The 24867-nt window shown below is 37.0% G+C and overlaps 1 protein-coding gene across 1 annotated transcript in view; it reads left to right on the top strand.

The window, feature by feature from the left end:
* The window catches only part of LOC119074516 (adhesion G protein-coupled receptor L4-like), a 100305-nt gene that overhangs the window by 22432 nt on the left and 53006 nt on the right, over positions 1-24867 (top strand). The window contains exon 2 of the mRNA XM_037180679.1: positions 3138-3298. Within this exon, the coding sequence (XP_037036574.1) occupies positions 3138-3298 (161 nt within the window). The remainder of the gene's footprint in view (positions 1-3137; positions 3299-24867) is intronic.

Raw genomic sequence — 24867 nt, 5'->3', positions numbered from 1 at the left:
ATTTTATTTTTTCCAAATCCAATCCTTCTGGAATTGGAGTGATTTTATGAAATAATCTGCGTATTTATTCAGTAAGGATATTGTTCGGGATTTATACGCGAAAAATGTGGAATATGATTACTGCAATACATCCAAATAATATTTCACAATTTATATGATAAGAAAAAGGGATAAAACGAAATAAAACAAAATATAAATGGAAATGGAAATCGACGAAAAAAAAGAGAACCTATAACAAGAACAACACACACAAAAAAATGAAATCCATTTATTTATGAGGAAATTAGAAGCGATTTTGCATTTATTTTTATTTTATTTTCATTTTTTTTGTGTTATTTGAATAAGAAAATATTTTTTTTTCTTTTATGATCAATATCTTGTTATATGGCTTACAAGAGCCAGACAGCTTTTATCATTTGATGTGTACGATTTTTAACGAGAAATTTTCACAAAGATTAATGGCATTAACGCACAACACAATATTCATTCCAAGTTTTTGTGCAAAATCGTTTTTATTGAAGTAATTGAACCATAACAGTTATTCAATAATATACATCAGCGATCAATAATATATAACTTTCGGGATTCCAAGAATTCGAAGATGTAATTTGCCAATTACAAAAGTTTTTCACTCAAGGAAAAAAGGTGCCATGCCAACAAGCTCCTTGTCTGTTAACGACAACTAGAACCAAAATAAGCGATGCTTTCTGGTAGGTTAGAAAATATTTACTCAATTCACGCCGTAAGTGCGCCTTAAATTCAAACATAATCATATAAATGCAGAAATAAATCCATAACGCAGACTTTAAAATCTCAATTCCAACGATACCAACCAAAAAAAAACTAAAATGTCACTCATTTGTTTGTTGATTTTTTCAATTTTCAAAAATCATAAAATATAATTCTGCTAGATGAGTAGCAATCCGATTCCCTACTATGAAAAGAAAGAGCTAGAACCAAGCCGAGATCATTCGGAACCAGAAAAAAGCGAGTGAAACTTGAATATTCAGAATTTGTACTTAATCAGTCTGAATGGTACGACTTCGGGCCCGAGGTGCAAAACAATGAATTAGAAAGCAATCTCGATCAGTCTCAATCTGGCTGGTATGACTTTGGACCGGACGAACTAGATTTGCTGGAACCATTAATGAAAAACAATGACTTCTTGATTCCCATTGAGCAAAGCGATATTGTTAATTTCGAACTAGATCCGGGACCCTCTGACCATAATCAGAGCATGCAAGAAACTGAAGACTTTCCATCGTAATATCTACTTCAACTTTTACTTTTTACCTTTTCATTGTTTATTCCTATGTATCCTAGGCCTAAAATGCGTGAAGAAATTCAAGAATTGAAAGCTCAAACTTTTCCTCTGATTATTTTGAGATTTCCATCGAATGCAACCTCTTTCACATTTTTCGATTTGAAAGAATTTTCTCTTTTCTTAAAAAGATTGTGATTATTGTTAAAATACAATATTATCGATGAAAGGGATATTAATGAGTCCATTATTCCCAATATCATTTGATCAATACCTTCCAAATTGAATGTAAACAATGGATCACGTCAACGAAAGAATTTGGAATTTATTTTCTTTCACATTGGCAGTCATGAAATTTTCCTGAACGTTAAATCGCCCCCGATCCGTTGCAAAATTTCAAATATTGAGCGGACTGACGGCGTGAATTAAATGACTATCAAACACTAGGAAATATTAAACAAAAGAAGTACTAGATGGTTTTACCATATCTAATAGACTTGCTGTTCGTAAAAGTGTGCTCCGATTCTTTGTGTGGTCATCAATAGTTTGTACTGTTTTGGAGATTTTTATTGTGACGAGGGTATTGCTTCCAGCTCAAGCCGACAGTAATGACACATTTCCTGGCCGCAAGCCAACAAAATATTTTCCTTTTACCAATTTTGCAACTACTTCAGGCGGGTAATGACACATGTCAAAATAGCAATATCCATTGCGTAGCATATTCCACTTGCGAAGACGATTGGATTTTTATTTTGACGTTTCCCTGTCCTTGATAGAAAACCACTTTCCGGTTGGTGCAGCGAGTAAAAACTTTTACTCAGTGCAACCCCGGAAATGAGTCATTGACATTAGAGTCATTTCCCGGACACTTAGTGAATAACTTACGTTGGGCCTTAATATTTTGCTGCGTGTGATCCTTCGTTTCGGACTGCAACCGCGACAGAAGATAAAATAAAAGTTCTACACAAAGACTTAATCGACCATTACATTACTAAAAACAAAAAGTAGCATTTTCATGTATTGTTGTCGGCAGCGCCTCGAATCACAATATAAAATTTTCGAAAAGGAAAATGTCATTTCTTGAATCACGACGGCGACAAAGCAAGATTTCTTGACACCATTTATATCACTCGGGAGTTAGAGTAATCCTAGTAGATTACGCAAAATCAGACTTCAGTAAATAGTCATGGGCCAGACATTCGTACTTATTAAAAATATCTCTAATCATGCAGCATGACCCAGGGGCGCCAGTATTTGGGAGTAGTTATGTCAACACAAGTAAAGTCTAGGAGCAGTGGTGCTCTGTCAAAACTGGGAAAGATTTTGTGGTTCTCATCTTCAACCGATTTTCGAGTAGTGGTGCCCAGACCTCGCTTGTCCTTAGAAGTCGGCGTCCCTTTTATATTAATATGAAATTTGTCAGTAATTATGTAATGCTGCACAGCTCGTCTAATTGAATCGGGATTATTATTCTTACAACAAATGCAACTCTTCGCAATTGAATGTTATCCACTTTCTTTTGTGTCACATAAATCCATACCTAGAAGAACGAAAGAGTGGAAAATAAATGAGGATGGACTGTAACTAGATAAGCGCCTCTTATACATCTTCTCTAATGTAATTGTGCGAAGAAGACAAAAAAGTTCTATCAGAAACAGTCAAAAACTTTTTTATCGGAAAAACTTTATCTTGTGAACGTAACTTAAGAGTTTAACAGAGTAATGTGAAAAGCTTCCCTTTACATATAAACGGCAGTACAAAGATAATTCAGTTGTACGTTCTGTATGTACCAAGTACTGTACAAGTCACGATAAAAGCTTTTCATTGTTAAGCAAACTTCACGAAGAATTTGTCTCAATTTAAATTTTATTTTCAGATGGAAACGCTATACACTGGACATATCCATGGATTCCCTCCAGCAACAAATGTATCGGTAGGCAGTACTTGGGCCTCGCAAGGTGGCATCGTTGCGCTTGGTGTAGTTTTGGGCAGCAGCATCAGCCTTGTGGGATTAGCATTCGCTTTCATCACATATAGGTAAGTTTGTTAGTTACGTATCCCTATCCAGAGCAGCAAGGCTGTAAACTTTGTGGTGGTCGTGGATATGCAGGGTCACACCATATTTCATAGTAAACGTTCCCAATGCCATACAGTTAGAGGCAGTGAAATTTCAGCATGAATTTTCTTCAGCTGTGTTTCAGCTGATTCACACAAACAATCAAAACTGTTTGTTTCTACGGTTTTACTAATACCAAGCGCGTGTGTAGCAGCTTCAACCGTATAAACAAATATTTGAATAGTTTTGATTATATGTGTGGATCAGCTAAAAAATCAGCTGAAGCAAATTCATGCTTAAATATCACTGCCTCTGAATGTATACAATTCCATTTTGGTGAGCTTTCTTGTATGGATACACCTTCTTATAAAAACGCGACCTGTGTGACCTCCCTAAAGTTAACAGCCTTGATTAAGAACTGTTTTGCGTTCATATATTCCATCAATTCACTGAGAAACGTTCTCAGACACTCAGCTGATTTTATCTTCTGTGTAACTAGTAAAGCTTCAACGGTAGTGCTTTACCGAATATATCATTCATGGAACGTGATTGCTCGTAATTTTGCAGATTGACTTTTCAAAATAAAATATTTCCAAAAAATATCCCAACAGCAGCTCATATTCAAATCATGAATATCTTTGTAGCCTCTGTGCATTATTTACGTTTTCGTTGGATTAAAATTTCAATAGAAACCAAGATAATCGTCTTGTTCTTTTGTCTTTTCGGCGAAAACAAAAAGCGTAAAACCAAACCGACGGGAAGACAAAACAAAAAAGAAACAACAAAATAAAGAGAATGTGTGCAAAAATAAAGTCGACCAAGCGCAACTTGAAAATCATCGTACACCACCAACAGGGCTGGGGTATTCTGCATTTACACATTCTAAAAATGAAATGACTCCTAGGGGAACTTTAAATATTTTAGACGGTCTTTTTATGTAAAAGCCTATAATATGGAATTAAGCAATGGAAATAGAGAGAAAAAGTAAATTTTTCTGGCATTCCTTTTTTGCCTCGTGGATACTCTTGTACGTACGTACGTACGAATGGAGCAGTTGTGATTTTCATAACAGTAGATTGTTGAAAACTTATAGGCTGCGCTTCGAATGTGACAAAATATCGGGACAAATTACAATAGAAAATGGGGATTGGATATGTTCAGAGTGGTATTCTCATTCTTTACAAACGTCACTTTCAGGCACTTAGTGCTGAACCGACTTTTACACGGCTAAGAATGAAAATTTTAGTTTTCTTGTGAATTTTGTTGATCGAAAACTCGACTTTTCAACTTTTCATTCCTAGTTATGTAATGGGTTTTGCTTGTCGCATATTGAGAAAATGAAATTTTCACAAGGGGCACTCCGTTGACACTTGCGATAATTTTCATTTTCGCAGTAAAATACCTTACATAAACAAGGACGTAATGTACTATTACATGTTGGGGGCGTCAAAAGTAGTGCTTAAAACATTACTTTGATCGCACTATTTAACATAAAAGAGTTTTCTTCCAGTCTAACAGTAGGACCAAGTCAAAGTATTAATAAATTTTAGCCAATTTTGTGTGGATGCGAGTAGAATATAATGCTTCGACCAACCTCCAGACCTTTTGAATTTAAAGCTAAAAATCTACATCGTCGTTTTCAAATCTCCGTTTTATTCTGTTCTTTGGATGTTCAAAAGGTTGATCCAGTTTATTCGTAAACGAAATCTCCTCCGAATAGAAAACATGAAAATTCTTTGCCGTTCCGAAATTATTATTTATACTACCGCACCAAAATGTTAAGAAAAGAAAGTTTTTTTTTTCTTTTCTTTTCTTTGCCTTATTTTTACGTGCAGTTTTCTAAAAAGCTTTTTTTATGATGTGACAAGAGTTTTCGTTTGATAGTAAACCAAATGTGATGTAGAAGAATTCGTTTTGGGGTTGTTTAGGAGAGTTGGTGAATGTACGATGATGACTTTAGGGTTTCTTGTTGCGTAATTTAAATGTTTTGTACATTTCCAAAAGGTTACACAATTTTCTTGTGTCCTCTAATTTCTTATTTCCCTCATGTCGAATATATTCTTTGAAGTTAAAACGGCTGTAATCTTATTATCAGTCAAAAACACTCAAAAGAGTAAAAGTGACGCAAGTCCCTGTGCATACTTCCAAAACAACTGATATCGCTGGAGGTGACGAATTCTCCGCTTGTACGCAAAAACCGTAACAGCAAAAATTTGACCAAAGAAATTCTAGAAACAAAATTTTACCAAAAAAAATTTTGCGTCACAAAGTGGCAGATGATTCGGACGTATTCTTGCCTATTTTTAAAAAATTCTTAAAAGTACTTTCCTATACTAACTATATATAGGTCAACATATCTATATATAGGTCAATATAGTCATATACTAACTATATATAGGTCAATGTAGCTATATATATGTCAATATAGTTATATATATGGGTCAATATAGCTATATATAGGTCAATATAACTATATATAGGTCAATATAGCTAGATATAGGTCAATATAGCTATATATATGTCAATATAACTGTATATACGTACCGTTGCCCAACATACACCAAAAGTGATCAAATTTTTCCCGCTGCCCAACATACACCAAAAGTGACCAAATTTTTCCCGCTGCCCAACATTCACCGAAAGTGACCAAATTTTTCCCGCTGCCCAACATACACCAAAAGTGATCAAATTTTTCCCGCTGCCCAACATTCACCGAAAGTGACCAAATTTTTCCCGCTGCCCAACATTCACCGAAAGTGACCAAATTTTTCCCGCTGCCCAACATTCACCGAAAGTGACCAAATTTTTCCCGCTGCCCAACATTCACCAAAAGTGATCAAATTTTTCCCGCTGCCCAACATACACCAAAAGTGACCAAATTTTTCCCGCTGCCCAACATTCACCAAAAGTGATCAAATTTTTCCCGCTGCCCAACATACACCAAAAGTGACCAAATTTTTCCCGCTGCCCAACATTCACCGAAAGTGACCAAATTTTTCCCGCTGCCCAACATACAGCAAAAGTGACCAAATTTTTCCCGCTGCCCAACATACACCGAAATTGACTAAATTTTTCCAGCTGCCCAACCATACCACACAATTTCCAACAAGAAACACATCCCAAAACAACACACATGGCCATCAATTTCATGTGCCAAAATATACAAAACACACACACACATATACAAATTGGCTTTTATATGGCATTTGTATGGAGACTTTGGGGAGCTCCAGCTCCCAAGACATGGGTTTTTTCCAACTTTTGAAAATTCCATTCTTATTTTTGGGCCATTATTAGCCTATAACCAAAATTTCAGGAAAATCTATAGAAACGTTTAGGAGTTCCTGGATCCTGGAACTAACTAACTATAGTACATTACTATGCAAGGGAAGTAAAGTGATATCTCGTATCCAGATGAGTAAAAGTAACCGAGGGCTTTAGCCCGAGGTACATTTACTCATCGTGATACGAGATATCACTTTATTTTCCGTGTGTAGTACGACGTTTTACTATGCGAGTGATGTAAAGGCCTATGCCTATGCATGTAATAGCCTTATTACATGCAGCAGCATAGTAAACTAACTAACGTAGGTGATTTGCATTATCTGAAAAAACGAAATTTTGCTTATTTTCATACAAACATCAATATTTCGAAGTTCAATATCTCGGCCAATTTTGAAGCTGTAGTAACGTGTGATAGCTCGTTGAACTCGTATTGATGCCCAGATTGTTGGAGTTAAGGGGGAGAAGTAAAAAAGTTGCTGTAAATATGCTCCGCCATCCTCAAAAAAACATTTTTGGTAGTGGACTTGCGTCACGCCCGCTAACTAACGTGCGGGCATGATTAGACACGTACGAAATGCTGGGACTATTAGCATTTAATGTGCCGCTTGTAACATTGGGCAATTTCAAGCTGTGGCTAAGGACCAGGGCCGTAGCTAAAGCCTGTTCTCCGGGGTTAGCTAGAGCTCTTCACACGTCTTTTTAATTTTGAAAGCAGTCAATGAGTGTGCCGCATTCAATTTTTTTTATTCGAATTGATGTAGTGACGCAGGGAGTTGCGGGAAGAAGAACAACTACATGAGTAGTAAGACTTAAATTATTTGTGGCAGCATTTACGTGTATCGGCTTTTTCCAATGAATTTTCTTTCTGAAAAATTCCGAAAGATCTTAACAAATCGGAAAGATTCCGAAAAAATTCTATTTTTTCGGAATTTCTTCAGTGTTGTGGTGGTACGTACATCTATACAACATCTACATTTAATAGTTATTTATCTACCAAGGTAGGTATGAAGGTATTTTTTCGCACTAGATGTCTATTGTCTACCCGAGGCGAAGCCGAGGTCGACAAGACGTCGTGTGCGAAAAAGTACCGGCATACCTACCGTGGTAGATACAACGTTTTTCGCAATTATGGCAGGGCCATAATCACCTTTCCAATGCAAAACATGTCCTACATTTTGTTCCAAAATTCTTGTGTATACAGAAATTCATTTGAACGATCAAGAAGGCTGCATTATAATACACATTGCAATGTGATGTAATGAGACGCGTAGAATGAAATCGAGTAGTCAATGCTTAGTATATACGCTTCAACAATACGTTCGGTATAATTGTGTGACTCTATAGCCGAATGGCTATTGTCGCTGCTTTGTGTTCAAAAACCTTTTGGTGTGTCGGGGGTTCGATTTCTGGTCAATGCAAGATTTTTATTTAGAAAAATTTGGCCTTCGTTGAAGGTAATAGGTTCTTTAGCGTGCGAAAAAAAGTTAATATCGCACTGTGTCCAGGAATACCAGGAAATAAAACCTTCAAAATACCTTCAAAACGACATTAAATGGATGCATGGTAAGGTGATGATTATGGACCGGGATTGCGAAAAATTTTCTTTCGACATTCATCCACTTTTTCACTTTCATTCACAAGTACAAACCTACTTGATTTTGAAGTGCTAGATTGCTTAATGTGCTTAATGTACGCAATTGGTAAATCTAATAATTTTATTGTCTAACAAACTGTTGAAAATGTAGGGTACACCGTACCTTCTGCATGCAGAGTTAATTAAATCATCGTTATCATAGCCGACGCTATAAAATTCAATTCAAATCACAATCCAAAATGACCAACAAGGCATAATTCTCCGAACTGAATTACACAAAGAAATTATTCAAATTTATTCAGCAAAAATCATTCTTCGTATTTCCGTACTGTCGACACTTCCCATTTTATTGAATTTCATGAAACACTTTGCGTATTAAATGCTGTCGCACATAAAAGGTACTACAACAAATAAACTAACTACATCGTGCTTGATTAAATGTGTAATTAAATTCCAGATGGTGAAGGCTGTAAAATTTGGTTGGAATCGAGAGGTTTTCTTTTTTCGCATAAAGGATGTCGTTGTCTCAGTAGGGCGCGTCAATGAGATACTATGGTGGTTTGGGGGTGGGTGGCGTCTTCTTCATTTACATTAAATAAATAAAAATACAAGGAACACCGTTCGCAGAACGTTTTGCGTTTAGATATGGTGTTGGATACCATGAGATGTTACGAGAGCTACCGTGGGAGAAAGGTTAATGATTTTGGATACACTTCGAAAAATCGAGCTAATGATAATGGATTCGGTATGGGCTATATAGGGCTATCTGATAGAACTTTCATTTAAGATGAGACACAAAGCGGACCCTTCGATGACAATATTTATTATTACAGACGATAGCAGTAAAGTTTCGGGGTGTTTATGCATACCGATGTATTATCAGCTAGTAAACTGTGATATGGTTGTGGATTTTCGTTGGAAATGAAAGTTTGTAAGAATATCGTGTTGCTCGAGGCTCTTATATGGTTTCTGATATCCGTTACAGCATCAAAGCGAAAATGTCAAATTATGTAAATCTACAACTTCTAACAACGCTTTTCGCAAACATTACTACTGGCGTTGACATTTTCTGATTAAGGAAAAAGTTGTTTTTTGTTGTGGTCAAACTTTTGCAAGAAATTGCGGAAGTCTTTTTTACGAAACACAAAGGAGCTATAACCAAAAGACGAAAGTGAAAATAAAATGAAAACTTTCGCAGACATTTAATCTACCAAATATATTTTTTGGTTGTTCCAACGCACTGCTATGGTTGTTCCTTTTAAACCAATGAAATGAAGCCATGAGCATGAGCGACCTGTGTTTGTTTTTCGCCCCTAAAAGTCGGAAAAATATTATTTTCGACACTCAAAAAGTCATGAGAAAGTTTTCACACCTCAGCTAAAGCTTCGGGAGCCTTTTTGTTTTGAAAATCGTTGTTTTGACATCAAGAAAAAAGTAGGAAATTTTCTCTGGTAACACCTCGGTGAACAAATAACTATTTCTTGACGCTTATCATCAATCATCAGAAAATAAAGTTTGGTGTAGAAAATGTCTATTTTATTCCCTCTTGTTTTGACAAGAAATTTTCTCACGGGAAGTGTCACATTTGAGTTTGTTTTGAAAAATAGTGTAACAAATTACGATGTGTTCAGTTGACCTATAGAAGAAAATAGGAAATTCCAATTCAAGTGACACGCACGGCTCTAGCCACAAAACTTCGCTAATGTCTGAATTTCCTATTTTCTTCCGTCGGTAGATCTCTTCTGCATGTAAAATATAGCACGTGTTTTCTTAGAAATGTGTTGCTTTAACTACTTAGTTATAGCCCTTTCCATCGGATAAACTTTCCACTAGTCAAAGCAACATATATTTACATCCCACGGGAGAGAAAATGACTGCCGAATTAGATAACGTCAACAATCAATGTGAAACATTGGACGAATTGAATACCAAAATCGTCGATACAATAATGGGTTTCATGAAATCCAAACGCAAATCCGTCCAAGGGAAAGAATCAAAACTCAGCAGAGAAACATTAGACCTGATCACAAGCAGAGCAGAGTTGGTAAAAAACGGAGGGCGAGATTCGGTGGAATACCGGAACTTGTCTAAAAGTATCAACAAAGCAAGAAGATCAGATGAAAGAAAATATAATGTCCAATTGGCTCAAAACATAATTGAAGCTAACTGCAATATGAAAGTCCTACGGAGAAAAATGACAAACGCCAAAAAAGAAATCTTCAAATTACGAGACAAAACAGGAACGATCCAAACGGATCGAAATGCGATATTAAACATTGCAACAGAATTTTATGAGAATTTGTTTTCTTCAGCAAGACAGAGTCCAACGGAAGAAACCGAAGATAGACCAATAATAAGAAACGTGGGATCGGAGGATATGCCCGACATAACTGTTGATGAAGTCAAGGCCGCAGTAGCCGAGATGAAAAACAAAAAGTCTCCCGGAGAAGATGGTGTTCCAGTGGAAGCCATTAAACTGGGTGGAGACTCCTTATTAAAGGCAATCACGGCTTTGTTTAATCAATGTCTCCAATGGGAAGAAGTACCAGAAGCCTGGGAAAATGCGGTAATTACATTGCTGCATAAAAAAGGAGACATAACAAAGCTGGAAAATTACCGGCCCATAAGCCTATTGTCAACACTCTACAAGTTGTTTATGAAAATCATTACGAAGAGGAACACTAACAAGTTCGACTTCTACCAACCTGTTGAACAAGCTGCTTTCAGATCTGGTTTCAGCACAAACGACCATTTGCAAGTGATGAGAACGCTTATTGAGAAGTGTCGTGAATACAACATCGACATAAGATCAACGCACCAGTAACAGTCACTTACCGAGAATAGTGTCTAGAATGTACCTAAATGTAAAAATTCCATTTTGTTGATCGTATTTTTTGTTATAAATTATGACTAAAATTCGTTAACAAAGATCAAGTATCGATTGGCATCTGATATTGATGTATACTTAATTAAGAATCAATAAATTAATAAATGTGTCTCAATGCTCCATTCTTGGTCATGCATAAAAAATGCTACACCATTATCAGTCACTCTGCGCTCTAGTACCAGTCAGGCCCGTTTCTGAAGTTAAGTTCAAAGCTTAAGGTAAAGTTTCGTCTTTTTTGCACTAATCAGTCTTGCAACCCTAAAAATTATCTCCAGACAATTTCATTTAAATATGTAGATATCGAACTTAGATAAGGTGGTTCGACAGCGTGTATTTCAAATAAAACTAAAATCTAGGAATGAAAATGCAAAATTTTATTTTTCTTATAAATCACAAGTTTTTGGCGAATATGTTTCATTTATTGCACAACGTCGTCGTTGTCAACGCAAAATCTTTGATCGGATCCTTTAATAGCTTTTAACCTCCCTCAGGCAAAATTTTTGATCGGATCCTTAGGAATTTTTAATCCCCCAGAGGCTGGGGAACAACCTTGTTTGAAATGTCAATCTTCCGCTTTTTAGCAGCAGCAGACGATCTCTGGGATTTCTTCAAACCAATCTTTATAGCAGCCTCTTCAGCTTTTTTCGCCGCCTCATCCGCTCTTCTTTTTGCCGCTTCAGCTTTTTTTGATGCCAATTCTGCTCTTTTGGCAGCCATAGCCTCCTTTCTTTCTGCTCTCTTCGCTTCACGTACCTTTTTCTCATCTTCCTTTCTTTGCTTCAAACTTTCTCTTTCCATCTTTCTCTGAATTTTCTGTCTTTCTTTTTCCTCTTTTTGCAGCTCCTTTTCTCTTAGATACTCAGCGTATTGGTCGCTCGTGTAAACAGCTGGAACCTTTCGCTTTTTATGCGAACGCTTCTTCTTTTCCGACAAATGTTTATCGCTCGGGAAAAACAGAACCTTAGCAAATGCAGCGGGCATGTTCGTTGGTATATGTGATTTGCTTTGAGGAACCGCAGACGTTAGTTCAACATTCTCTGCAATTCGCTGCGATACAACTGTATTCGTATCGACGATCGCATTCATCTCCGTATCAACAGATTGGACACCGCCCTCGACATCGTCGCAAGAGGTAGATTCGTTGTCGGTGCAATCACTTATTTCGGTGTCTGAACTCGAACGATCATCATTAATATGGAAACCATCGAAGTCATCCATCGAATTGGATAATACCGCAACATTGACATCATTTTCCGTCGGTTGAGAACTGTCGATTATTTCGATGTCATCGATCGGCACGAATTCGATTCCTTCCAAATCAACTGTTGGTATGCTTTGCAAATCGATTGAGATAAATTGCTCGCCTTCCGATGAATTACCTTCATGATATGTATCCTTATCTGCCGTTTGATCCATTGACTTATCGGCGCAAGAAGAACGAGCCAAAATGAAATGTTTACGCCACAACTCAAACAATGACTTGTGTTCCACATTGCCGTTCCACACATCTTCCGATAATTTAAAGTCATCTAACAGCTCTACCGGAATAGATCTCTCGAGCCACACAAAGAATCGTATATGGTCAAAGTCACCATTTTCCAGTGTAACGTCGTGTACAACCGCATTAGGTTCTTTTCCCGAGCTTCTCACCTTCGCGTCGGTAAAGTTGACTGCTTCGTGCGTGAATGGATGCAGTCCACATCTACGAAAACCGTTGATGATGGTTTCGGGTTTGATAGCATCGCGAATTACCTAGAATCAATGGAATTTTCGATGCTAACCTTGTAACGGTCCGATCAATAATTTTACCTCTTCAAGAAGTGGAGCAAAATTTTCTCGCTTTAACTTGATTCCATCATTATCGAATCTCCACTTTCGGACTCCTTTCTTCCAGCCAACTTTTAACGGATGAAAACACGAAACGTCCATCGGTTGCATGAAATGCGTGGAGTTCGGGTAGAGCGCGATTAACACTATTTGATTTTTCTTGCAGAATTCGGTGAGATGCATTGTTCCATGCGATGAGTGGCCGTCAACAAATAGTATAACTGGAAGCTTAATGTTTTCCTTCAGTAACCACGGATGAAAAATGTTGGCAATGAATTCATAAAACGTTTCACTTGTCATCCAGCCATTCTCCGAACGGCCCATAGCCCATGTTTTTGGAAAAAGCTCAGATATGACTGCAGGTATTCGTTGATATGAATAAACGACCATTGATGGCATCAACTTTCCTGCAGCATTACCACCGACGAGAGCCGTTAAACATTCCTTTTCGTCATTGTTAACGAAATTGTAGACGGTTTTTGATGACTTTCGTACAAGCACTTGATCACCTTTCGGACAAAGAAAAAACGCTGATTCGTCCATATTGAAGACTCGACTCGGATCGTTGATGACATGCAATAAGTTTTCTTTCGTCAAATAATCCTGCACTTCAGAGAACCAGCTCTTAATATTTTCCTGTGTAACAAGCGTTCGTGGATTCGACAGATTTCTTGACATCTTTTTGTTGACTTCGGGATGACGGCGCAAATACGATTCGTACCATTTACGGCCGGGTCTTCCATCGGTAAACGGTGTTTCTCGTTTCAATTCCCTTACCAAATGCTGTACACTGTCGAGAAGTTGACCGGGTGTTATCGCAAAGCCGGAATCAGCTAAATGAAAAATCCAATCTTCCAAGTGCTTTTCCTCTTCTTTCGTCAGTATTGTGGCAGGGCCTTTCTGAATCTCAATTGGGTATACATTGTGATGTTTTCCGGATAGTGTGGTTCGAGGTATCCCATATTTCTTAGCCGCTGCGGCAATCGGTAAACCTCGATTGATCTGATCCAATGCTTTTCGGACGTCAGTTTCTGTGTACTTAGGCATTCTTTTCGCTGTGACGGGTTTTGGAGCTAACTAAATTTGCTGCAGTCACACCAGAAATGGCTGAAATATCGATGTAATAAATGTGATGGAGTTAAACTGTGCTGAGTTGATGATTGATGATTGAATGTGCATTGTTATGTGACAAAAAAAAATTGTTTACACCTAAAAAGTGTATCAAAACACTCGATTAAAGACACCATTTCTTACCTGTACACTACTAAGAAGTAGGTGACGGTTTCTTAATTTATTTGGGATCACAGAGTATGCAGTAGAAAATGCTTTCGTCTAATATTGTAAATTGACAAAAATCTTGCAAACAGCGTTGCATTGATAGTTTGAAAACAACAGATTACTTTGATCATAATAAAATTGTATTTGGTTGATGTCAATTGTACTAAAATACGATTGAAAATAGAATAGACTGTTACTGGGTGAGCGACTGTTACTGGTGCGTTGATCTTAGTCTTGCTATTCATAGACTTCGAAAAAGCTTTCGATTCAGTGGAAACATGGTCGATATTGGACGCGTTAGACGAATGTAGAGTAGACTCAAGGTACTCCAACACAATTCGATATGTGTACAAAAATGCTACTTCATGTATAAAACTTCATAAGAGCACGGAGAAATTCAGAATCGGCCGAGGTGTAAGGCAGGGTGACACTATTTCACCGAAATTATTCACGGCGATTCTGCAGAGTGTTTTTAGGAAGTTAAACTGGAGTAAAATGGGAATAAAGATAAATGGAGAGTACCTGAGCAATCTCCGCTTCGCTGATGACATTGTACCGATAGCAGCGAATCTAGGTCAGGCTCAGCTTATGCTACAACAGTTAAGTGAAGAGGCAAGCAAAGTTGGCCTCAAGATGAACTTATCGAAAACAAAAGTCATGACCAACATCGGGGACGATAGAGAAATCAAAATTGGTGACACTGTCTTTGAACGAGTCGACTGCTATGTATATCTAGGACATAAACTGAAGTTAGGTCTGGACAACCAGACTGCAGAAATAAGACGTAGGATTGGCCTTGCATGGGCAGCGTTCGGAAAACTCAGACTAATTTTCAAAAGCAAAATGAATAATAGTCTGAAACGCAAAGTTTTCGACACTTGTGTCCTTCCAGTGCTCACTTATGGAGCGGAAACGTTAACTTTAACGAAAGCATCCGAAGATAAATTGAGAGTGACACAAAGAGCCATGGAACGGAGTATGCTTGGAATAACACTCAGAGACAGAATGACGAATCAATGGATTCGACAACAAACCAGGGTCGTTGATGTCATGGAAAGAATAGCATCTCTGAAATGGAGCTGGGCGGGACATATTGCAAGAAGGACAGACGAACGTTGGACCAAAAAGATAATGAACTGGCGACCATATAAAAGACGAGCTATAGGTAGACCACCAGAGAGATGGACAAACGGAATTAAGAATATTGCAGGTACAAACTGGCAGCAAATGGCAATGGATCGTACGAAATGGAAAGAAGTTGGAGAGGCCTACATCCAGCAGTGGATAGAAACAGGCTGAAAAAGAAGAAGAAGAAGAAGGAGAGAATGTAGCAATTTTTTCGCTTGAACTGTCACCAGACAACATTTTTTAAACTTGCGTGCATAAATGGTACTTTGTGTTGAAATATGGGCGCCACATGGGTATTTTGAGAGAATGCTAGCACCTGATTGTTTTCATATTTTCAGATTTCAGTTATTTTTGTGATAACATCAAACATGTCGCACGTAATACTGCGTACACTACTGCCTTTGTGTTAAGACAAAATACCGTATTGTCTTGTTTGCACGCTTTGGAGAGCTTTTGGAAGCTTTAAGCTTCTTCTGTATTCCATTGGAAAAGTATGGAATATTTCGTCAAAAACTATGTTGTCGTACGTTACGACTCGTAACAGTTATGTATAAACGGAAAGATGTTGAATAAATTCCATTTCAATTAATAATTTCGGAAATTGTAGGTAACACACATCAAACGTTTCCATCAGGTCAAACTATGTGATTTATACGGGTACAACGTTTTTAAAATATTGATGTAATGAACGTAGAACATAATACCTTTATCTTGTGAACTAATGTGAACTCGCATTAAATTCTAAATTAATTTCTAATTCAGAGCCACAAACAAATGCATGTGCAGTGATGCACGTACACGAACTTTTGAAACTTTAAGTAGATTCCTTGCACTTGCACAAAGTCCCCACTATATACGACAGCACTTAACAGAATAAACAAGAGGAGATTTACGCGGCAGGCGCGTTAGCAATAGACTCGCACGTTCCTAAACTACATTTTTCGCAATATTTCCACTCATTTCTTAGTTGAGTGTAATTGCTATTACAATTGCCACAATCGCAGTAGTCCTTATTACATAAATTCAATTACGAAATTTATGGTAAAATTGTGAAATCACATAATAGTCAACTGTCAAATGTCGAACAATGTAGGGTTAGCGGATCATACATTTTAATCAGTCAAGTCGTGACGCTCGTCTAGTTAACATCTCCGCTAAAACATTCTCTCTCAACTATCAACTATTGATAGTTGACTATCAATAGTTGAGGGAGAATGTTTTAGTGGAGATGTTAACTGGACGAGCGGATCACACATTTTAATCAGTCAAGTCGTGACTCTTGTCTAGTTAACATCACCGTTAAAACATTCTCTCTCAACTATCAACTATTGATAGTTGACTATCAATTTGAGGGAGAATGTTTTAGCGGAGATGTTAACTGGACGAGCGTCATGAATTGACTGATTAAAATGTATGATCCGCTAGCTACTAGATTGTTCGACATTTCATGGTCAACTATTGAAAGTTAACTATCACACCAATTTCGCAATATTTCGCATGATTTCGCAATATTTCCACACATTGCGTAATTGAATTTATTACAGAAATTTGCAGCAATTTACGCAGCCCTCGTCTGGTGAACATCTTCGTTGAAGCATACTGCTGGCCACTTTCAGATACTAATATTTGAGTTCTCATCGAAAAGGCTCACCCTCTATCACATATCAGACATACGTGAGAATGGTAGTTGGGCAGAGTGAATTCGATTGGGACTAAAAATCTTAATGGAGTGATGTGTGTCGTTGCGCGAGACGCTGTGACCTATAAATTTTTGAGGTCTGATCGAAAAGGCTCACCCTTCATCAATATACCAGACTCAAGTGATAATTGTAGATGGGCAGAGTCAAAAAGATCGGGATCAAAAGTTTGGATAGTTTGAGCGTGTCGCTTCAACCGTCCTTTCATATTTTTCTAAAGTTACGACACACGGACAGACAGACGGACGGACGGACGGACGGACGGACGGTCGGACGGACGGACGGACGGACGGACGGACGGACAGACGGACGGACGGACGGACATGGCTCAATCGTCTTATAATATCATACTGATAATAATTGCCCACTACGATATAGGCCGTTTTCGATTATTTCACTTACTTACACGATGGTGGGCAAAACATAAAGACTCTCACGATTTACTTCGTATCGTGCGAGTCTAATTACTGTACACGCTCAATGTTATGTAAATGGTAGTCCACTTAAATTCACAAAACGCCCAGCTGTACAATCTACATTGGCAATGTAACATTGCCTTGGTTTAAACCAGACGGTAAAATTAATTTCATCGAACAAAAGGTGCACAATGTTGTCAACTAACTATTTTCGATGTCTTTGATATCCACCCACATGAAAGTAAAATGTTTATTGGTTTCCATTCAAAATCGAAGCGAAATTAATTCTATTTGGGATCTGAATGTTTATGTATATAGCCTCTGTGTGGATTGCATTTCTATCGTTTCTGCCATAGAGAAATGTAATTAATTTCTGCAATACATAAAGCATTTTAGTGTTTATCGAGGGCTTGCGTAACATTCACATTGTGGTTATGTGTACAGGAAGTAGTGGCTTGTTGCCTTCGATGATTGTGTGGTGTGTTTGTGTCATTAATTTTATTTGTGATTGGAAGTGTTTCGTTATTTGTTGGGCTTAAATTTTATATCGGGACCATGGCGTGATCGGAGAATTGATGAAGATTGAAACGCCATCTGTTATCATTTGCATGACAAAAAGCTAATCATAACTTTTTTGGCATCTAAATCAGCAGAAGGGTTATATGGCCAGATTCTTGTTTCTGAAAGTATCCTTCGTTTGCAAAAATAATTGATTTCAAAAGTTGTAATTTTAGTTTAAATAGAAACCGGAAAAAATTGAAAAGTCTATGACGAGTAGCCAGGGCCTATTTTAGAGGAACTAAATTCTCCAAAATTCCTTAATTTTTCTTTCTCCGATTTCTCCAAAATAACAATGGGTCGAAGTGCCTCCGCTGTCTTTATTGCCTTTTCAGTCGTTCTTTTATATAGGACCTGCGTACCTCCTTACATGTGTCACAATTCGAACAAGCTACTTCTTATTCACTGAAGAGGGATTACGGCATCAGTTCTCTTTCCTCTATAGGTTTGTTCCAAGGTCATTTCGAAATGTCAAATTTCATCTACAGAAAGCCACTCAACCTCAACTTTCAGGTTGACGAAAAATTTACAAAGAAATTAGTTGGCGTTTAGGTTTTATGTTCACCTCTGTGGATGAAATCGTTGTCGTTCGTGTTGTCAATGTTCGGGCTTACAGTCAAATGGAACAAACCTATTCTATGTCAATCAACAGAAAAATAATAATTTTTTACTCGACGGATTTGAGCACATCACTGATCCTAGCATGAACATAAAATTTACAAGTGTCAAATTTGGAGTGATGTGAGCTACCCCTTAAGATTGCTTGTATGATTAAACTCATACAACGAAAACAAGTCATGTATTGTTAATAACAATTTGTTATAAATGAAACGCAGCCTACTGTGCTTTCATCAATCTCTGAATATTTTCTATGTTCATGCCAGAAGCAGAGCTGTGATTTTACTCAATACGGTGTCACATGTACTCAGGACTCTGGAACAGTAATCTGTTATTCATTCGGCCCAATGTTTTATTGGAGATTAGGGTTACCTTGCTATCTGACCCTCAATGGTCGACGCTGTCGGCAAGTCCTTCACTTCTGTCATTTTACACAAACGATATTTTCATTTTTTAACAAATGATTTGATTTTTAAATTTTGGAGCTCAAAGGACCGACCCTCAGGCTGCACCATCGTTGATATTTGCGAATAACAATTTCCACAATCTATTAAGAAAAGGGAACTGATGCCGTAATCCCTCTCCTGTTAAAAACAAAGTTGCTTTTTCGAAATGAAGCCTCAGTTATATTACGCTCGATTCTCGTACTGCAGCATTCATCCATATTGCAAGGTAAATATAGACACAAACTGTAAACGATATCATCGGAAAATTACTCAATTAGTTTCAATTACACAACCCCTGCACAACGTTCTCTTCATTAGTTTTGACTGCAACGAGGAATCGATAAAATTAATTTTGCTTTAACTTTATATAGGTGGCTTTCCTGCAATCAAGATCCACGATAAAAAAAAACGTTTCAGCACAACTGAACTACCATCTGGCTTCCTTGAAAATAAATGTCACGTCTAACCGACATCTTGTCTTAATTAATTACGAACGAAAATTCTGAGAGTAAATTCATAACTTCCTTTCCCGTTGCCATGCCCTTTACACAGCAGCGGCAAAATATTATTATGCAATTAATTTTTTAATTTATTTTCTTTTGTCTAATTTGATGTTCGCTTAATTGAATAATAAACACACTTCCTTCCGAGTTAACTTGTGAAAGTGTACTAGCTCGGGTTGCTCTATGGTCTGATGTTTCAGAAAAGATGTGGAGATAAACAATTACAATGTAACCATGGCAACATGTAATGCTTGTTAAAAGAAAATTGAGATTAAAGATGTGCAGCACTTTGTTTTAAAAATGAGAAAAGCGTTCGCTCGTTTCGTTCACTCGATATCCAGAAATAAATTGGATTTTCTTGAACATATTCCAAGCGAAACCAGTGCAAGCGAACACGCCATAAATAACTAAAAGAGGATAGAGTTTGACAAGGTGCATACTATCAATCAATGATGTTGAGAAGGAAACGACCACAGCACTGCTTCTAGCATGAACATTGAATTGACAATTTGGAGGCTTTAGTGATAAGAGCTCGAACCGTGAATAAAATAAGAACAATTCACCGTGCCTCTTACTTTATTTACGCACCAAATGATGAATGATAATAAATAATTAAAAAAAAAATCAGTTGAATTGCTGTGCATAAAAACATCTTTGCAGTGCATAAATAATGTAAATTGATTTACGAATATTGCACATACAATTTTCAAGAAAAAACGTGTTCTTGAAAGTGTAGCTATAAGCTGAAAATAATGATAAACAAAAAAGTTGTGAAACGGTAGTAGAACTAATAAGTAAGACGATATCTAATTTTCAAATGTGATTTATAAGTCCTACGTCGGTTATACAACCGTTTCACAACTTTAACCAATTCGTGTTGTATAACCGTCTTACAACCAATTCGTTACTAGAATCTTACAACTTTCGCAACTGGGCAAAAACCGTTGTACAACCGTTATTGCAACGTTGTAGCAACGTTGCGACAACTAATTAGTTATTTTGGGTTATCTTCATAGTAGGTTACAGTGCACCCTGCGAAAATGATTCATTACATGGGGGAACAATTTTGAGATACGAGCAACTCACAAGTGAGTGTTTAAGCGCCAAGGTTTGAAAACTGTTATTTTGACAAGGGTAGAGTTTGCATATCCGAGCCGAAGGCGAGGTATGTAACTACCCGCGTCAAAATAACAGTTTTCAAATCGAGGCGCTTAAACATACACGCGTGAGTTGCGAGTTTCAAAATTGTTCCACCATGTAATGAATCATTGCAGCAGGGTGCACTGTATTCTATTTTATTGCTTGCCCACGCGAAAATTGATTCTTACATATCAATTTCTATAAATAGCAACAAAAGCTGATTTAAATACAACTATCTCCGTAGAAACTATAAAACCAGTACACAGCCGAAATCGGCTCATACTTCTTCATAAAAATATCCCGAAAATATTGGTATTGGTACAGCAGTATTGGTACCAATACCAATATTTTCCGTACCGAAAGTGATCGAAGTGATCACACCATAGCAGGTGCCATATTGTCATTGAATTGTTATTCCGTTCCATGATAATACATTCTAAGCAATGATTTTGTTGTTTTTGTTATTTAGACGAAAAATTTTGCAGTGAAGTGAAATGAATTGTATCTAAAATTAATCAATGTGTGAAGTGTTTTCGAATTGAAGTGAAAAATACGCAACTAAAAGTGCTCGCCATGTGTGTTCATAACAAACATTGAAATTTTTGCTAGAACAAATATGGCTGACGCTTTCAGTTTTGTGATTTTTCTTTTTAAGAATTGAAATTCTTTTGCCACACTGAACTCTCGCCACTGCAAAATAATTGTCCAAAAACACAAAACATCAATAATTATTCCCGTTTTCATGTTAGAGAGCATAAAATATTTCAGATGACGCATTCACCTTCATATGGCTGCACCCCACGAAAACTGATTTTACATGAATGACTCGAGCACCCCGCGAAAATAGAGATTTCCTGACGAAAGTGTCACGCAAATATCCCTCATGTAATCGACCATTTTCGCAGGGGCCAAATTGATATGTAAGAATCAATTTTCGCATGGGGCAAGCAATAAAATAATTTATAACCGCGGTGTAATAACAGTTGCACAACCGAATTTTAACCGTTGAATGCGAACTTTTTAGCATGACATCTTGATTCCAACTGACGCAAAATTGCAAATGCATTAGTTGCTCAACCGTTTTACGACGAATTAGTGAAAGAGATTTCTTCAACTTATTGGTTGCATGACGGTTAATTGACGAATAAGTTTTTGGCAAAAATTATCTATTCGTTTATTAACGGTTGTACCACTAATTCGTTAAAAATTTAATGATAACGAATTAGTTGTGAAACGGTTATGTAACGAATAAGTTATTTTGAGCATAACTTATTCGTTACATAACCGTTGGACAACGAAAAAGTTTGCAACGAATAATTCATTTTCCAACCGCGGTTATGAAATGCTACTTGGGTAGCTACAGCTTAGGATTGTTTGCATTGTAAATTGTATATTTTAACTTATACAACGACTCGTTTTCGTTAAAAAAGAAACGCAGTGTCTACTGTGATTTCATCAGCCACCGAATATTTTCTAATTTCATGCTAGTAGCAGTGCTGTGTCGGTGACACATTACATCTGATGATTTTAAAAAAATCCCCAAAAATTCACCACGTCATTACGGCAACGATGAGTCTTGATTTAGAGTTTCCAGAAAAAGCGTTCCATTTTCTCTCAGTTTAGTCTTTAAACAATAGATAAAAGACTTGGCTTAGCGGAGGCAAAACGGAGTGGTTCTTTTGTATGTGGAATCAAGCCAAATAATCAGCATTGATGGGTCTGTGCTAATGTGAGGGAAAATTCATTCGTTTCTAACCGCTCTACTCAAGATAAACTTTTATCTTGTAAGAAAGTCTGGACTGGACCTGCTGGGCAATCAGTTCCGAAGCCCAATACGTCTTTCCAATTCGGTGTCGTCCAAGACGTTGGCACATCTTTAGGTTGACTCTTTATTCTACGAGTCCGATGAGCATTTTGGAAGCTGCTTGAAAGGCATTGCAAATAACTGTAAATTTCTATCTAGGTGAAAATTTTTTTGAATCGGACACACCATTTTTGTTTCCGGACGTTTATGATGCTATCGATAGGGAATTTCAAGGTGATCATTTCGTAGAAGAAGTTTTTTTTTTAAACGACCTCTCAGGCTCGGGGCGACTTTAAGAAAATTTGAATATTTCAAAATCATGACTTTTTCAGAAAATTTTACCCCGAAATGAAACGACCCGGTCGGTTTTGATCTAATGTTAGTTTGTAGAGAATTGACAGACGATTCTAATAAAAGTATCGTCGGGTCGAAAGTGGGTAGCTGTGAGTCAGGGTGAGGCATCAAAGTCCAAATTTAATGTTTTGTCAATGAGCACCCTAACCGATTTTTCATTTTATTGACTTAAAATGGAGGCTAGCACATCCCATTTAACATATCAGAAAATTGGGAGGGGGTATTTCAATTTTTTCAACAAATCTTAAAAAACTTTCTTTTGTGGGCCCATGTTCTTGAGATTTTTTAAAGAAAATGTGTGGAAAGTTCGACTAAAAATCAAATTAATTGCTATATACTGGTTGTCTCTGGTCTACCGAACAATTATATGCTCTAACAAGAAATTTAACATTTTTACTTTGTGAATGTGGACAACTTTGGTAACGGATGGCTATTTCTCGGATTGGTGAGTTTTTCTATTTGAATTGTATACGTTTTGATGAATGATTTGATGAAGTAGTAGTAAGTGACTAGCTTGTTATTAGGCTCCGGCCTGTTAGTTTGGTCGTTAAACTGAATAAAATAAAAATAAAAAAATAAAAAAAAATAAAACTTTCACTGATTTTTTCACCATCGGGAAGCTTTCTGGTCATGTCAAGCTCATCCACTGCTGGGTATAAATTCAGTTGCTACTATATCGCATAGCCTGAGACCTCACCTTTCCAAAAATACCATACTTGCCCTATTCGCTATCTGGCTTGTATTCTTTAAGATGTCAAATATGTGGGTAACTCAATCTACTCGAAAGATTTTTGAGGCAGTTTTTTATTTCCAATTTAATGAAGTTTACACCTTGCGTGTAAACTTCATTAAAAGAGTCCATAACCACCTTATTTGACATAATTTGTACTTTATTTCGGTTAAAATTGGAAATAAAAACTGTCTCAAAATTCTTTCGAGTAGGTCGACTTTCCCACATATTTGACATCTTAAAGAATACAAGCCAGATAGCGAATAGGGCAAGTATGGTATTTTTGGAAAGGTGAGGTCTCAGGCTATGAGATATAGTAGCAACTGAATTTATACCCAGCAGTGGATGAGCTTGACATGACCAGAAAGCTTCCCGATGGTGAAAAAATCAGTGAAAGTTGTCCACATTCACAAAGTAAAAATGTGAAATTTCTTGTTAGGGCATATAATTTTTCGGCAGACTAGCGTCAACCAATACATAGCAATTAATTTGATTTTTAGTCGAACTTTCCATACATTTTCTTTAAAAAATCTCAAGAACATGGGTCCACAAAAGAGAGTTTTTTAAGATTTGGTGAAAAAATTGAAATACCCCCTCCAAATTTTCTGATATGTTAAATGGGATGTGCTAGCCTCCATTTTAAGCCAATAAAATGAAAAATCAGTTAGGGTGCTCATTGACAAAACATTAAATTTGGACTTTGATGCCTCACCCTGACTCACAGCTACCCACTTTCGACCCGACGATACTTTTATTAGAATCGTCCGTCAATTCTCTACAAACTACCAGTAAATCAAAACCGACCGAGTCGTTCAATTCTGGGGTACAGTTTCTTGAAAAGGTCACGATTTAGAAATTTTCAAATTTTCTTAGAGTCGCCCCGGGGCGGAGAGGTCGTTCTAAAAAAAAACTTCTTCTACGAAATGATCACCTTGAAATTCCCTATCGATAGCACCATAAACGTCGGGAAACAAAAATGGTGTGTCCGATTCAAAAAAATTTTCACCATCTTGTAAATACTATAAACTGATCGGTCCACCTAAAGTAGATAATTGCTGATGAAAAGTGATGTGAGACCGAACTTTCTTGATGATCATTTTGACCTAAGTCTTTTAATTTAGCCGATATAACACTGGTACAAAGTTTGAAGAAGACACTGATGCGCTGGTATCATAAAACCGTGCGTTTTATATTACAGCCTCAGTGACCCGCAGATTCCAAACTGAATTAAAGCTAAAATTTAGCTATTTAAGTATCTGTCTTGGACTTTCGATTTAAGATAATT

Source organism: Bradysia coprophila, unplaced genomic scaffold (assembly GCF_014529535.1).
Source record: "Bradysia coprophila strain Holo2 unplaced genomic scaffold, BU_Bcop_v1 contig_151, whole genome shotgun sequence".
Lineage (NCBI taxonomy): Eukaryota > Metazoa > Arthropoda > Insecta > Diptera > Sciaridae > Bradysia > Bradysia coprophila.
The sequence above is the reverse complement of the archived record's forward strand: the minus strand, read 5'-3'. Positions and strand labels throughout refer to the sequence as shown.